Here is a 17,299-nt window from a genome sequence, read left to right as displayed (position 1 = left end):
CTCTCTGCTTTCCCTTATGTTACTCTTCACCCCTCTCCTGGCTGTAGCACAGAGTGGGCCACAGAGCACAATATAAGCTACTGAAAAGGAAAAACCTACGGTAACAGGTGCACAAAAAAAAAAAAAAAAAAGGATTCTTTCTCAGTTTTGGCAAGGCCCCTTGCCTAACCCCCCTTGGCCTAAATCCCAAAGTAAGATTCAGGCCCACCAAATTGGAACTAACATGGTCAGTATAGATTTTTGTGATTCTTAGCTGATAACCCACCACTAGACTATTGCAGGCATTGGAGAGGCTAGGGGGAGAGAGACATTTTAAAAGAAGCCTTTAGGGGGCCACCTGGGTGGCTCAGTCGATTAAGCATCCAACTTCAGCTCAGGTCATGATCTCACGGTGTGTGGGTTTGAGCCCCGTGTCAGGCTCTGTGCTGACAGCTCAGAGCCTGGAGCCTGCTTCGGATTCTGTGTCTCCCTCTCTCTCTGTCCCACCCCCACCCACACTCTGTCTCTGTTTCTCTCTCTCTCTCAAAAATAAATAAACATTAAAAAAAATTTTAATAAAAATAAAAGAGGACTTTTGGGAGCGCTGTCAGTGTCCTGTGAATGCTCTCCTTCCACAGGGGAAAGAAAGATACAAGAGGCTTTTCCCCTTATGTCAAGCTTAGGAAAAGAGGCTTTAATGAGACCACTTGATGAGTTTTACCTGTGTAACCTGGAGTTTGGAGGCACAGTGGCCTGGTGTCTGATACCCCAAGAAATCTAAAGGGTAAGAGACTACAGTTGACTACTGCTCTGGCCTCACAGTGAAGAGATAAGACTGCATGGGGTGGCCCATCCTTCCAGACTATGTTGGGGGAAAAGATATATGAATACTTCCTGTGGAGCAGAGGTGGTTCTGAGGTTTTCACTTGCTCACCTCAAGGAACTGCAGGAGAAAGACTCTTAGCAATAAGAATGGGTGTGGATGGCAAACACCCGAAGAAAACAGCACACAAGGAAAAGAGTCAGTATTCAACATCTACGAAGTTCAGACGGCACCAAATGTGGACAGTATGTCAGGCTCTTTCTTCCCTTCATCTGCTCTCCCTTCTGGCTCTCCTTGCCTTAGGTCTGGAGGAAGGAGAGGCAGCCCAGTAAGGCGGGGGAAGAAGTAGAAGTTCCATGCCAAACAATGGGGAGGACATCAAGCACCTTGTTCCTGCTGCAGGTAGCCGGCCTACAACCTGCCTGAGTTGGGGGCAGGGAGGAACTTTAAAGGAAGTTGGTAACTTTGATGGTTTTACTGGACTGGCCATCTACTCAAACTGAGCCTGTCTGGGGGACTTGAAGCGTTGCAAGAATTTTTATTCCTTGTCTTAGACAAATGTACCCATCTGGATATTCATCCAGGGCAGTAAGAGTACTGGCTCCTCAAATTTGGGGACAGGGGAATCAAGAATGCATTTATTTTTAGATGTGCTGTTTTAGTCCTGCTTATGAAACATGATAGTTACATTTCTCTTTGAACAACCGAGCGGAACTGTATGCATTCTTATCCTACCCCAGGCACTTACCTGTGTAACTCCTTTTTTCTCCCTAAAGCTTCAGAGCGATCTGAATGTGTTGTGTGTGAATGTGATGTGTTTCTGCTTTTTTCTCCCTAAAGCTTCAGAGTGATCTGAATGTGTTGTGTGTGATTGTGATGTGTTTCTCCTTTTTTCTCCCTAAAGCTTCAGAGTGATCTGTACCTGGATGCAGTCAACACCAGTGAACTCTGTTGCCCTGAGTCTTGTTTTCCTCATGTGTTACAGAAAGAAATTGGGTGATAGCTCAATAGCCCAGGTGGTAGCTCAGGTATTTTCCAGATGGGTTGCTGTGTGACTCTACATGCTTTTTGGTTTTCAGATTTGTTTCACTTTCTCCCTTTCCTTATCTTTTCAAAATTTTACGGGGCTGTGGCCGAGGAGCTGAGCAAATGCGAGAAAGTCTTTCAATTCCGTGAGTTATTTGCTTTATACACAGTTCCCCAGAGAGAGCTGTTCAACAGGCTTTCACTTCTTAAAGCAAAAAGAACTGTCTGCATTGTGCTGTGATGGGAATTAAACCATAAAGAAAGATAGTGCCATTCTGTGTAATTTCTAACAGCCAAGAAGATGCCAAGCTTTGGAAAAGGTCATGATGCATTCAGAGGAGAGTTTCCCCCAAAAAGAATTCTTAATGGTTCTATTATGTTTTGAAATATTATCTTCCTTTACCACTTAATTTCCCAGGCCTGTGCAGTGTCTGGGACAGTCAAGGGGTACACTTTAATTAAGTACTTGCTACAGGCCAGACATTGGTTGGGGCGCTTTATGCACATTACTTCATTTATTTCTTACAAGTCTCACCAGGTCACCTCCATTCTACTCAAGAGTCAGAGAGAGGTTAAGAAATTTACTTAAGGTTATACAGAACCAAGATTTTAATCTGGTTCCTCAGCTCCTTTTTTAGCCCTACTCATTCCCTCCTTTAAAACTGTTGAGAAGGTTTTCTGACTTCCAGTGTATTATCGAGGAAGTCTGTGTAAAATAGTTCTCTCATTCCTTTAGTGCTGGCATACTATCCCTCAGGTATGTATTCAGCTCATATTTAATGAGCTTCTGCCATGGGCCAGTCACAGGAGCTGGGAATAAAATACACCGGGAACATGATCTGGGCTCCTACCCTCACTAACTTACAGTTTGGTAGCTTGGTAGGTGAGATGGACAATTAACAAGAAATGACCGTACCATATCGAGGTGAAATACAGAGTCCGCAAAAGGGACACCCAACCCAGACAGAGGGGCCAGTGAAGGCTTTTTTATGTCTAGGATGAGGCCACTACAAAGCCACGAAACCAGTGGGCTGTGTCCCTAGCTCCTACAAGTATCAGAAATTCAACAAATACCAGTTGAATTAGTGGTGTTAGACTACTTGAAAACAAAACAAAACAAAACAAAACAAAACAAAAAAAACCCTCAAAGGTACTGTGGTTACTACTCCTCCATTTCCCTAATATATGTTGATGATTTTTTTTCTAAGCGTAGGTTACATTCAAGCCATGGGAAAAAAAAAAAGTCAAATTTCTTAAACAGTACCTTAGTTCTGATCAATCCTAGAGCACCATGTTTCATTCTTTTTACCTTGATTACTTAACAAGATTTGACAACTCTGGCCATAAAATGATACAATGGGCTTAGTTAGGCTCATAGAACTAAGTTAATGAAATACATTGTCATTTTATTAAATCAAATTATGCAAGTGCACTTTTGAGCATTTGCAAATGTCACTCCTAATTAGCTCAAGGGCTCTGGTATAGTCAAACCCTACTCAAAGGTGAGTTTTTGTGGGTCTGATAAGAGCTAATATCAGTATTTGGGCTATGAGGCTTATATGGGTTTTTAAAAAGAGAGTTAAGGAAAACAATAATGTTATAAATAGTGGCTTTGGATATTTTAAGCTATAACTAATACTTAAACATTGTTGCAACTCATTAAGAAAAGAGATTTGGGATACAATCCATAGTATTTTAAATAGTCTAAACTCATTCCAAAATTCACCTTGCCAAGGCAAAAGCATCATCGATAAGACTTGCGCGGTCAGCAGAAGAAAACCCCTGGGAAGAAGAAGAAAATGAGGTAAGAAGCACAATTTCTAAAACAAAGAATGTTGAAAAAAATTAATATCATTCAAGCTGTTGTTCTTAGAACAAAAATAAAACAATTCACAACCACTGCTACTCTTACCTTGTGGTTGAAGGAAAGATTGGTAGCTATCCATTCCCAAGTTGGTACTTCATAATTTACACGATAAAACCCAATGTGATCTGGGTTTATTTTGAGAAAAACATTTCCAGCAGGATTAGAAGAGTTCAAAGTGATTCCTGTGGTAGTAAATAAACACTAATGAGAAACATGTTTGCATATACTGTAAACACAGAGAAATTAGGCCCAGAGGGTCAGAAGAAAAGAAAAGAAATATCAGCTCAAGGAGTCAAGTTTGATTTGGATCCAAAGCCCCAAAGCCTAATTCTTATTTAGTTGCCTAATTTTAGAATGTCACTGTAGTATGTGAGCTGAAAAAGAATAACTTATGTAAATAAGCGTCCTGTGATTTGTGACTTATACTTCTTACTGGTAGTAGCTTGCCAAAGGAGTGAAATAATTCTGTGCTTGTCAATCCTTCAATAAAAGTAAACAATGCCCAAAGACAGAGTGGTTCGTGCTTCTGGGGGTAGTCTGCATATTTCTAATCGTGATGGATGAATTACACAAAGAATATGCACTGGGCAGCCTGGGGAGGCGATAAAAATGTAAACATTTCAAAGAATACTTTATTTATTAAAATCAACATTCAAATTGATGGAAATGGCTATTGCCTAGCAGAACAATGATTTGAGCATCAGTAATGCTTTTAAAATGTCAAGAAGGCTCGCAATAGAACTGAAATCCAAATACGACATTCTTGATTTTGTAATCCATTTCATACTTGCTCTTCCAATTTTATTTATCTTTGTAAAGTCTTCTGTTTCCTTATTTCAGTTGATCACATCAATGCTTTTCAGCAATGGATTTGCCAAATGAACTCTCTTTCTAAAGTAGCATCCCGTATTTACAGAGGGCTCTAGTATATAGATTTTAGAAGCTCAGCATTGAAGGAACAGAGACTTATGTGTAAGATAAAAAAATATTCACTTAAAATAATAGCTGTGCTCTGACACGACCAGTATTTATTTGTTAGTGTTACTCCTATACTCTTTAATTCATACACTCTCTCATTTGCATGGACAATATGCAGTGTAAGTAATGGTGTGAGAATAGTTAGTATATTTGAAAATTTTCAATTTTAATGTAGTGAGGGTGTAGGATGTGATATCGGAAAAAAGAAGATGAAGCTGGAAATAAAGTCTGGCTCTTCAAAGTACAAGAGCCACATGCCACGTGAAGAACTCCGTCTTCTGAGAGACAGAGAAGATTTTTAAGCAGGGAAATAACATGCTCACGTCTGCTTCATAGAAAGACACCTTTGCTAGTGGTGTGAGAGAGATATTGGGAGGAGATTTAGAGTCTCCTGTAATAACGTAGGGCAAGGGGGAATAAGGGCTTACTCTAATGTGGAGGCAATGAAAAAAGAAAGGAAGTAATGCATTCAAGAGACACATCACAGGTTAAAAGCAACAGTTGGTTTTCTTACTTGATGTGGAAAGTCAGAGGAGAGGAAAGTGGCTTGCATGATTGGATAAATAATGATGTTGCCATTACGGAGTAGAGGAAGATGAGTTAGTCTGGGAGGAAAGATGATTTAAATTTTGGAAGTGTTCATGAGGGTTGGAAGATCTCCAGGACGCAGTAGTTTTTCATAATACATGAGTAAGCTCTTCAGCAAGACAATACTTTTTTTTAGGAGCGTTCAGAGGAGGTACTTGACAAATTATAAACCTTTACCTCACTCACGTAGTATTTATCTTTCTTTGTCATTCTCCCATGGACAGGTTGTTGAAAGGAAGCTAATCTTTTGGCAACCGTACACTTTGGATGTTTGGATCTGGAGGAGAGCCTCTTGCTAAGCACAGAGACATATGTTATAGGAGAAAGAGCATGAACTTTCGAGTCTGACAGATCTAGGATAAAACCCTTGCTCTGTGACTGACTAGCTGTGTGATCTTGGCCAAATCACTTGACCTCTCTGTGTCCCAGTTCACCATAAGGGAAATAGGGATAAAAATCCCTCACAGGACTGTTGTGAAGATTAAATAAGATAACATCAGTAAAGCGTTGGTCACACAGTGATTTGTCCAACAGATGGTAGCTATCCTCATTATTATGAAAGGGGATATGGCATAGTTCTATAAATAGCAAGGCAAATATAAATAACATTGAGAAGTTCCTGGCAATCCATCTAAATACTGCAGTATTTTAGTGTGCTTTATATATACCTAGTTAAGCCTGTCTCGGGTTACTGTGATTTTTCTCACTTTATAGATGAGGAAGCTGAGATCCAGGAAGTCAGTAGTTATGGACTTTCCAAGTTCATGCTACCTTCAGAACAGTTGTCAACAGCAAAAGACTGTTGGGTTGTTTAGTTGCATAGTGAAGTAAGTAGGACTAAAAATACTGGTGGCCATTCCCCATGGCACATGGAAGTCAGGGCATATGTTTCCTTTCCTTTCTCCACTTACCATTATTTTTTTTTTCTGATTTTAACGGTTGTATGTGTTCCTTACAGTTCCAAATATGTATTTGGAAGATAACAAAAAAAAGTATAATGAAGAATATAAAAATTACCCACCACTAGTTAATGTAATAACTAGTAGTTATTTCTACTGCATGTGTGTCATCTATATATGTGCATAAACACGCACACAGTACACATAATGGAACTTTACTGTTTTTAGGATTCATAATTCTTTTCATTTAAAAGTATATTTAGGGGGCGTTTGGGTGGCTCAGTCTGTTAAGCAACCGACTCTTGATTTTGGCTCAGGTCATGATCTCTTGGTTCAGTTCATGAGTTCGAGCCCCGCATCGGGCTCTGCGCTGACAGCATGGAACCTGCTTGGGAGATTCTCTCTCTCCCTCCATCCCTCCCTCTCTCTCTCTCCCTCTTTCTCTGCCCCTCCCTCACTCTTGCTTTCTCACTCTTTCAAAATAAATAAATAAACTTAAAAAAATGTATATTGTAAACACCTTGAAATTTTGTTTTCCATGCAGAGATCCCCCACTATCAGGGGGAAAGTAACGCATTCCTGTGAAACTTTTCATAAGCTGAAATGACATAGAAGGGTATCTCCCACTTTCTAAAAGTCCGTATAATACCACTTTGTTTCTACAAAGGATCTACGTTAGTACCTGTTTTTGCTAACCGAAAGAAATCCAAAGAGCACGTTCATTTTTATAAAAAAAAGTCATTACCATACCAATATAGGTCTTGTTTTAACATGAAATGGCAGAATATGAACTTTCAGAAAGCACGGAATACCTGTATGTGAAATGGAAATTTAATGGCCACATAACAACCCGTCATTCAATTTAGAAATTGTCTTGTTCTGTTTCTTGCTAGTTTTATGTATAAAAGTGTTGCATGAATTCTTTCTGGGTAGGAGTTCTCTCTAGAAAATTCCCTTTTTCTTTTATTTGTCTGGATGGTGGAGAAGACGGATAATTCCTTTTTCACAACTTCATCCAGGGGCTAATTAATTTCAATCCAGATAACTTCAGTAACAGAACTCATGTAACAGTTCTTTAATACAGGCATACCTCACTTTATTGAAATTTGCTTCATTGTGCTTTGCAGATACTACCTTTTTTTTTTTTTTTTTTTACACAGATTGAAGGTTTTGTGGCAACCCTCCATGGAGCAAGTCCATTGGCATCATTTTTCCAAGAGCACTTGCTCACCTGTGTCTCTGTGTCACATTTGGGTAATCCTTGCAACATTTTAAACTTTTTCATTATTACTATGTTTGTTATGGTGATCTGTGCTCAGTGATTATGACTCACTGAAAGCTCAGATAATGGTTAGTAAATGTAGCAATAAAGTATTGTTTTGATTAAGGTATATCCATTGTTTTTTAGATATAATGCTATTGCACACTTAACAGACTACAGTATAGCGTAAATGTAACTTTTATGTTATGTAGTAGGAAACCAAAAGATCTGTTTGACTTCCCTTACTGCTATATTCACTCTGTTGTGGTAGTCTAGAGCCAAACCCACAGTATCTCTGAGATGTGCAGGTATACCATTTTATATAAATAATTATAACAAACTTTAGACAACTAGACTATCAAGCTTGTGAGAGTTTGATAATTGTAGAGAAAGAAACATTTTTCTTTAGTGATGTAAATGCTTTGTTGCATTGAACTTTTAAGCAAATTCTTTTTCAGCGTAAAATGACAGTTTGTGCATCACTTAATAGTAAAACAGCTGAAAAATACAAAAGTAGTAACTTTTGACTAATGACACACAATTTACAGTTGGGGAGCTAAAAATTTCTAGTAGGATGCAGTATCAGAATTTAGAGTCAAGGAAGAAAGCTTTACTCTCTTAAACTAAGACTAACATGATCTATTATAAAATTGGTTGGTTATACATTTGTGGTAAAATTTTCAACAAATCACTTATTTAAGAAAATATTAATGATTGCGCTAGTAACAATTATAGAGTCCCTCCTAATCTCAGCAAGTGGCTTAAAGAATCTCCCTAAAAAGAAAGGTGTGGTTTTAACATGTAATATATAACAAACGGGAATCTAGAAAATGCAACCTGGCTACCATGATGAAGGATTATCACTGGTGATGGTTTTGTTGCTTGGAAAAAAAATAATTGCAAAGAAGAATTGGGTAGTAAAGATCTGTCAGTGTGTCTCATTCTGCCTAGGGAAGCCGGTGCACCGTTGAGCTGGTACATGTGTTTCATATCTTTAACAGATTGCCTCCTATAGAGAACAGTGTATGTGGCAGAGGTCTATTGGTGATTTACCACACTCCTCTCTTCCTCCTGGGTATACAGCTAGACTACATTTATTAGCCTCCCTTGCAGTTAGGTAGCAACATGGGACTGACATCTGGACACAAATTGTGCGCAGAAGTAATAGATGCACTTCTAGACTTGGTCCTTCCATTATCTTCCTCTGTCTTCTGGTCAGATGCAAAGACCTAGCAGAGGAGTCGAAAGTTCAGGGGGTTGGTGGAGCCATAAGAAGGAGAAAGACAGGATTTCTAACTTATTATTTGGGAAGGAGCCACCTAGAAGAGATGGCAGGTCAGGAATACCTCCATCGGACTGTTGCATGAATAAGAAACTTTTATTGCATCAAAATAGCCTCTAAATACAATAATTAGACTCCCCTGGTTAATGCAATATATAAAGCTATCACAGCTTGATGAAATCTCTAAAATAATTGGTCTACCTTAACTCTCTCTTTACTCTTATTAAGTAAACTTTCTTCCTGGAAAGAGATACCTACTTAGCTGGCATGAGTATTCTGGTTCACCTTGGCCAGTATATTTTTATTTGTATAAATTAACAAATTAGCATTCTTATATGTTTGCTTTGTGTGAATAAATCTTTCAAGATTTGGTTGACCAGGGATGAATTGATGAAACTGAGCTTTTGAATCTGCAAAACTGAATTCATAATGACTGAATCAAAATTCAAACATTCCAAGAGGCTCAGCTTGAAAGAATGAAGTCTCTCCTTCTTTCTCTTTGTTATTAAATTTAAAAATATATACACCCATAATTATTTTGACATGAAATATACTTAAATATAACTACCATAAAATTCTAGTAATATTCTATTTATATGTAGTCAAAATTTGGCTATCTAAACCATCCAGAATGTATTCTCAGACCTGAAAGATTTATGAAAACGGCTAACACAAAGTCATTACCATCTCTTATGGCCTAGGAAAAACTTAGGCCATTACAAACACCTATCTCAAAATATTATGTTTTAGTAGGATTAGTTATCTGGCATCATGTGATGACCTTCAAGTCTTCTAAATGTTAGAAAGCAGCAGATTAAAAAAAAGGGGGGGGGGGTATACTACTAAATGTAGGTGCACTGACAAAATAGTAGGCAGTACTAAAGATAGAGACATAATTAAAGTATACACATAATTAAATATACATAATTAAATATACACACGTATCCTCTAAAAGCACAGCAGTCTGAAGGCAAACAAGCCTTCATGAAGCAAGGGCTTACTAAACTCTTAGTAAGTCTTAAGTTGTGCACAGAACCTCATTGGGAATAGGGTGGTTTCCTGACCTGTCATCAAGGAGTTTGATGTATAGATTGTATCTTCAAGGGGTTTATAATTTACTTAAAAAAGAAAAGACAGAGCATATGGATGTTAAATAATGATATTTAAAATATAAAGCAATAATAGTAGGAATAAGGAAGGATTGATTAAACTGATTGCACAAAACATACTATAAACAGTGAGAAGAGAGATTATGCAGGGCAGGTTAGAATAGCCTGAGAAGTGTCTGTGATAGAGGTCCTCTATAAATTACATGTTAAATTTTTTTCATGTTTAAAATATCATGTGCAACACAAATGTAAATAGAAGGCCTTGGGGGAAGTCCCAACGTTGCCTGGGAAATCTCTAACTGATGAATCATCAGAGAAACCAAGAGGAGGGTGGTAGGGCTGGTAACCTGAGCTGATTGTCCATTCAGTGCACTTGGGACGTGTTTGTCATCTGTGCTCTGAGTTGAGAACTGAAGATGTCCCTAAACAGGAAACAGGAACTTATTGCATAGCCTAAAAATGGAGCAGGCACTTTGAAGTAGGAAGAGATGTCTAGTTTGCTTCTGGCTAAGTGAGCAGTCATGATTCTGAAATTTCAGATTAAAGACATGTTTGTCTTCAAAGCCCTGTAAACATTAGAGCCTCTCCATTCATTCTTTCACTTATTCATTCAATAAACAATTACTGGGTACCTGCTGAATATATAGAACAACCACAACACCAAAACCCAATAAGCTCTATTTCCTTAAGAAATATTCTATGGGGAGGGGAAAGACAGCTAAATCAATAGTTATAGCCACAAAAAAAAAAAAAAAAAATGTGTTCAATGTAAAGACAGAGGAATACAGTTGCTGGGAGAGCCTTCTGCCCTCACTTTCCCACTAGCATTCTCTGTCCAGAGCACAGTTCTTGTCTACACTTGGTCAATCCTATCATCCATTTAAACACTACTTCTACCACCCCTCTCAGCCTAGATGTCCTTTTCTTTAGTAAAATTTCCTGAACCCCCAAATCTGGGCTGGTGCTTCCTTCAGTGATCCCCCATAGCCACACCAGACACTTATGACACATATTTGCCTGCTGACTCGTCTGCACCTCCCCAGACAGTAAGCACGGAGAGGGTAAGGATTATTTCCCCCTCAGCATTATCTCCATGCCTACCACTGTGTCTGGCACATAAGTGAGCTCTCAGTAAATACTTGCTTGAAAGAACTAATTAATTAATAAGGATTAAATTTATTATTCATATATTTTGTCTACTAAGTACATAATTCATGTAAAAAATGTTTATTGTTAACTCTTCAAGTTTATTTTACAAAACACCTGAGAAAGCTTAGTTATCTGGAAAATTCACTTTAACAGAAACCTCATTCCATGAAAATGCTGTTAGCATAGACAAATTATTCATGCTTTTAAACCTGTTAACAGCAAATCAAGAAGCTGCCAAAACATTCCTCTAACCCTCAGTTAACCAATGGTAACCAATGGCAAATATATGTAGTAATATGTTAAACCAAATTCACTGAGAACTTTCCAATGGAATGGTAGCCTCATTTTGTGCTTTATCAGTGGTATTGCACATTTTAAAGTGTCTCTTTTGTCTTCTCCATTTTCCATTGACACATGCTTATGAGTAAGAAAATGGTCAAAAGGCAGATCACAAAAGCTAGAGTTCAGTATTCAAGTTAACATAATCATATAAAAAATAGTAAGACAAAATGGCATTGATCTGGGAATTCTAGAGGAATTCAGGAGGAATGTTGACCGTAACAATCAAAGTAATTGTTAGTATAAATGATCAAGAGAAAGTTTTATAGCAAAAGCAACAGAAAGGGTGCTTACCTTGACAGTAACAAAGCTGGTAAAATTTATAGTAAAAATTAAACACACACACACAAATTTATAATAAAAGTAAAAAACCCCAAAGGTGAAAAAAACCTACTGCATTCACAGAAAAATTTGTACACAAATGTTTACAGCGGCATTAACAGCTAAAAAGTAGAAATAATCCAAATGCCCATCAACTGATAAATAGATAAATGAGAGGTGGTATATTGATACGATGTGAATATAATTCATCAATAAAAAAGAATGAAGTATTGATACATGCTATGACATGGATGAACCTTGAAAACATTATTTTAAATGTAAAAAGCTAGCCATGAAATGCTACGTATATCATTTCATTATAGGAAATGTCCAAATAGGCAAATCTATACAGACAGTAGATCCATGGTTGCTTAGGGCTGGGGTATAGAAGGATAGAGGGATTGAGAGCTAATGGGCATGGAATTTATTTTTGAGGTGATTAAAGTATTCTACATTGGACTGTGGTGATGGTTACACATACCTGTGAATGGAATAAAAAAACACTTTAAATGGGTGAATTGCATAATATGTGAATTTTATCTCAATGAGGTTGTTTTAAAAAATCAACCTCCTGGAAATTGGATGACAATTTACTTATTAGGGGAAATCATACTTAATTGATAGTTTAGACTATTTTGTAGGAGAAAATATGTAAATAAAGGATAGATTATTTACTTTTATCCCTAAGAAGTCACAAGGGAGAGTCCATGCCAAATGCTTTTCTGAAACCAAACCTGCATGGGATGGGGTGAAGAAGAGTATCATTTGTCTTCTAAAAGAAATGATTTTGAAATGTAAAACAAGTACAATGGTAAAAGTACAAAAAGTAGTAATCTTCTAGGATGCCCTATTATTTTTTCAGCCATCTGAAGGAGAGAACATGAGATAAGGTCTCCTTGTTTTTATACTACTAAATTTTTTCAAGAAAGGAAAAGACAAACCACAGGGGATAGACTATAGAAACATATTTCCAGTTGATTTAAGTTAGCATAGTAGCCACAGCTGGATTTCAACACAGGTACATAGCAAGTAATTCATTTAGGGGGATGGATGGATGCATGGATGGATGGATGGATGGATGGATGGATGGACGGATGGACGGACAGATGGTTGAAAGGGAGGGAGGGAGGGAGGGAGGGAGGAAGGAAGGAAGGAAGGAAAAAAGGAGGGAAATAGATACAGATAGTGCTTTGAGCTATTGGTGACAATTTACAACTTAGAAAAGAATTTGGAGTCATTAAAAATTCTAATATTATACTGAACTGGAAAAATGATAGGTCTAATTTAATGACAGCATTTTAAGAAACCAGGCTTGGTTTTAAGAAATTCCATGACTTACTTCTCTGTTCTAAAGGAAAAATAATAAAGAAAGAAGGAAGAAAGGAAAGGAAGGAAGAAATGAGGAAGGGGGAAAGAAAGAAAGAAAACTTATGCATTAATCATCCAATGACTGGGTGTGTGACACTTCTCCTTTGGGCATGGGTATTTGTTATTAAGTCATGGTAAATCATTAAAAAGAATATCACAAGGTAGAAAATTTCTCATTATTAGAGATAAGAGCTTGAATCCATTGATAAATTACTTAAGAGTTCTGTTTTAGCTGAAATTTACATTATAAGCCCCAGCTTTATTGTTGCTTCTTTACACTTACATTAGTTTAATGTGGTATATTACTGCAAAGAAGAAATAAATCAATTGATGAAATTTACCTCCTGTTTCTGACCTGTTGTAGAATGTAATACTTGATACATTATCTTCAGTCCATTTAACTGGAATATTCCATGTGTAACTAAAGTTTTTTAAAAAGGAAAATTTAACTTTTATTACTAAAAAATAAAAACATTTCCCACATAAAAATTAAAAAGCAATAGACAAGCATATTTTCCTCATAAACGAATATCCAGTGTATAGGATACAATTAAAGCAATTAATATAACACTCTTTAGAGATGAAGATAGGCTATATAACTGCTTCCAATTTCTATAAATCTCTAAAATTTGGAACTTTGTATCAACAAATTAGCTAAGCATGATGATTATTTCAATAAAATGTGTTGAGGCTTTGGAATAAAGATATTGCATAAATGTAACTCATTGTATAATAACATTGACCATTCACACACATACTTACACATACTCTAATATGGTTTGTTTCTGTCAAGGAACACAAAGCATTTTTCAAATTCAGAAGACAATCTTAAAATGCCACAAAGGAAATAACACATTTTAGAAATTATGTTGAAATTCAAATTGTAGCACCACCATCATCCCTTAAAGATTCTCATGCTCTTCAAATATCTCCTATTTTACATATGAATCAGGTGTGCTGCAAAGCAAAAATTATCAGACAAACATGTTTCAGGGTTTCTTGGTGTTCTCTTTAGTTACTTAATATTTTCTTGGGGAGCAGGGTGAAGAGGTTATTTTTGTCCTTTGGTTCCATATATTCTCAACGTTTTATTTTATTTAAAAAAAATTTTTTTTAAATTTATTTTTGAGAGACAAAGTGAGGCAGAGCACAAGCAGGGGAAGGCCAGAGAGAGAAGGAGACACAGAATCTGAAGCAGGCTCCAGGCTCTGAGGAAGCGGTCAGCACAGAGCCTGATGTGGGGCTCAAACCCACAAACCGTGAGACCACGACCTGAACCAAAGTCGGTCACTTTAACCAACTGAGCCACCCAGGCGCCCCTATACATAACATTTTATTATTGAAATCTCATAAAAGAGGTCTTAAGGTTTTTTGATTGTTCTCATATCATGTACCATCAATCAGAAAATACAACAGATCTAGAAAGAAGATGAATGTGTGTTTGGATTTGGTTACCAACTCAAAGTTCACCTTGTTTTTTTACATCTGTGATCATTCAAGTCTCTAACAGAGAACGGGGAATGATACTTCGTTTCAATTTATAATAAAATTTATGTAATTCAGGGAGAACACATTTTGCCATCTCCATGAAAGAAGTAATCCTTTGTTTTATAACTGTTGAAATGTTTTATGGGATTGAGTTGTCACTAGCTTTCCTTGAGGATTTTATGGCTGTGGAATGTTTTGGGTTAGAAGTTCCATAGAACCCACGCATAAATTGCTTCTTGGGTCGTGTAGCAAAGATTGTCCCCTTGAATCCCTTTGTCATTTTTGTACACCCTAGATTCCAATGTGCTCTCCTAGCCAACAGCCAAGCACCTGGGGCTGTCTGTCAGAGAACTGCCCTCTAGCTGCCAGAAGTTCTTTGAAATTTACATTCGTGGATGCAACCCTTCGCCAATGATGGATGGCAGGAGAATCTTCTTGGCCCCATCTGTCAGGACCCCTCTATAACAGCATCTCCACAACTTCCCCATAGGGTAGCTATCCTCTACAGCACCTGCTTGATATTTCACTTTTGCTGCTTGACCTCTCACTGCCCACTCCTTTCTCAGTCTTTCCTAGAAACACTTCCTGAGGAGTAGCTTTCACTTTAATCATCACCTCAGCATCTGCTTTCAGGGAAGTCAACCTAAAAGTGATCCCTTGTAGCTTCTCAACAGATAGACAAAGAAGCATTTGGTAAAAATCACACTCTACCTACATGTTTCGCCCTTCCACCACTCTTCTGTTTTGGTGTTGCCACATAAACGAACATTTCTTTCCCTCCCTTTCCCCATTGCCGACCTGACTGAAAGAACAGAGTGCGCAAGTGTCTGGATGCCCTGTGTGCACAGTCAAGACTTCACATTTTGACTACCTCCTGTAAAACATGGTCTCTGAGATGACACTGTGCCCAAAAGCGGGCATAAAATACACTACTAAGTTAGGTACAAACGTTGCTCTGAAGTCTGTAAGAGAATCATAAGACTAAAAGGATTGAGGGTTGAGGCTTTATGATTTTACAGTTTTAGAATCACTTACAGGATCTAATGCAATCTGAGTAAAATAATAGATTTGGGTACAAAGTGTCAAGAAATGAAAATTACATAAACAGAATGATGGGAGTCTCCCACAGGACATCTAAAATTTAGGAGGATCAGATTTCATTTTGAAAGGTACAATTTACTTTTTTGTATCTAACAAGATCTGGTAGCATTAAATATGGCCAATCTAATTTTCACTAAAGAAACTGACTTTGCCCCCAAATAACACACCTACTCCCATCTTCCCCCTGTTAACGCTGAGTGGACTGCCAGAGACATGTAAGCTTGCCTGATGCTTGAGGCCGTAGTGTTAAAACAATAACTCACACATGTGTGTAAGTTTATAAAGATTATAAAGTTTCTCATAAAAATTCCCTCATCTTGAAATATTTAAGCAGTGAGAAAAGGGAGAGGGCCATTCATTTTATAGTACAGCTTATTCAACCACATTTTTTACTGGACAGGAATATATCTGAACATAGAGTAAGGTGAACACTAGGGTTGGAGAAAGAGCTAATTACCTTCCGGGGGAATGAGGGCATATGTTATGATCTAGTTTTTTAACCAAGTGAAAAATCATGAAGGATCACTTTTGATAGAATGTCATTTTCTCTCCTATTTGTTCAGGAGCTATTATAGATTTTTAACAAATGTTCTCAACAGCATAGCACATAAGGTTTTTCTTATGCATATATAACTTTTTTGTTTACAAAAATGGATCAAGTAGATTGACTTTATAATAAGTGATCACTAAAAATCATGCGTCTGTGAATCTAAATAAAAAAACAGTATCTGAAGATAGAAATTAAAGAAGATACTAGAGAAAAGTGTGAATGTTAATATAGTTCCATGTTCTAAATCTTGATGAATACAAAGATTTATTATAACTCAAAAAGTGAAGACTTGATAAAATATTCATTTCATTTACTTGGTAATAAATTTTTGTGTTTGTGTGGAGAGAAATCCATAACCAAGGAGTAGTTTAAAAAATGCAATCCCACCGTTTTAAAAACAGTGTTGGGTATGTCTTTGGCTTAACAAATCAGTAGATACATATGTCAGAAGAGAACAATTCCTATGAAGCTTTCCTAGTGGAAGTTTGTTTCTCCAGAAAGAAAAAAAATTTTTTAATTTTAATATACAAAGGCTATTAAATAGCATATTAAATATGGTCCATCTAATTTGCTAGAACATAAAACAGTAACTATAAAATAAACAGTTTATAGTTAACAGAATGATCACAGTCATTATGTTGATTTTTGTAACTGAATTATCAGGTCAGATCTAGATTTCAATTCATTCATATATTATGAAGAGGAAAGAGTGAAAACAAAGCTTTTCTAGCCTAATCTTTCCTTTCCAAAATAAAGAAAAGATAAAGAAGTTTATACTGACACTCTCTGACTGATCTCACTTGGTCTAGGAACTCAAATTTCCTTTGTTTTGTCATGAACTATTAATTTTCCGCATTTGCATACAGCAAGATACCCAGTCACTCTGAATTTCATTTATTGTGACTATCTGACTATCTGACATTTCCAGAAGCAGAGTCTGATAATGGGCCTCAACACGGTGAGCACCACTGGCTTTCTTGATATTCTTCCAGTTCAGGTGCCAGCCAAGATCTTCAAAGTAGTTACTCTATTTTTTAATTTTTTTTTCAAAGTAGTTAGTTTAATAATACTGGGTGCTTTTCATTTTCTGATGCCTTGTACAGAAAGTCCAATTTGAATTTTGGCACTTTGAATTTCTGGAAACACCCGAGTGTGTTATTTATTAGTGTGA

The 17,299-nt window shown here is 37.0% G+C and overlaps 1 protein-coding gene across 1 annotated transcript in view; it reads right to left on the bottom strand.

The window, feature by feature from the left end:
* Positions 1-17,299, bottom strand: part of ENPEP (glutamyl aminopeptidase) — an 83,303-nt gene that overhangs the window by 17,439 nt on the left and 48,565 nt on the right. Inside the window, exons 11-13 of the mRNA XM_049631041.1 lie at positions 13,331-13,410; positions 3,741-3,877; positions 3,555-3,610 (exon numbers count right to left, since the gene is read on the bottom strand). Coding sequence (XP_049486998.1) covers positions 3,555-3,610; positions 3,741-3,877; positions 13,331-13,410 — 273 coding nt within the window. The remainder of the gene's footprint in view (positions 1-3,554; positions 3,611-3,740; positions 3,878-13,330; positions 13,411-17,299) is intronic.

This window comes from Panthera uncia, chromosome B1 (assembly GCF_023721935.1).
Source record: "Panthera uncia isolate 11264 chromosome B1, Puncia_PCG_1.0, whole genome shotgun sequence".
NCBI lineage: Eukaryota > Metazoa > Chordata > Mammalia > Carnivora > Felidae > Panthera > Panthera uncia.
Note: the sequence above shows the minus strand (reverse complement) of the source record. Positions and strands in the feature narration are given on the sequence as shown.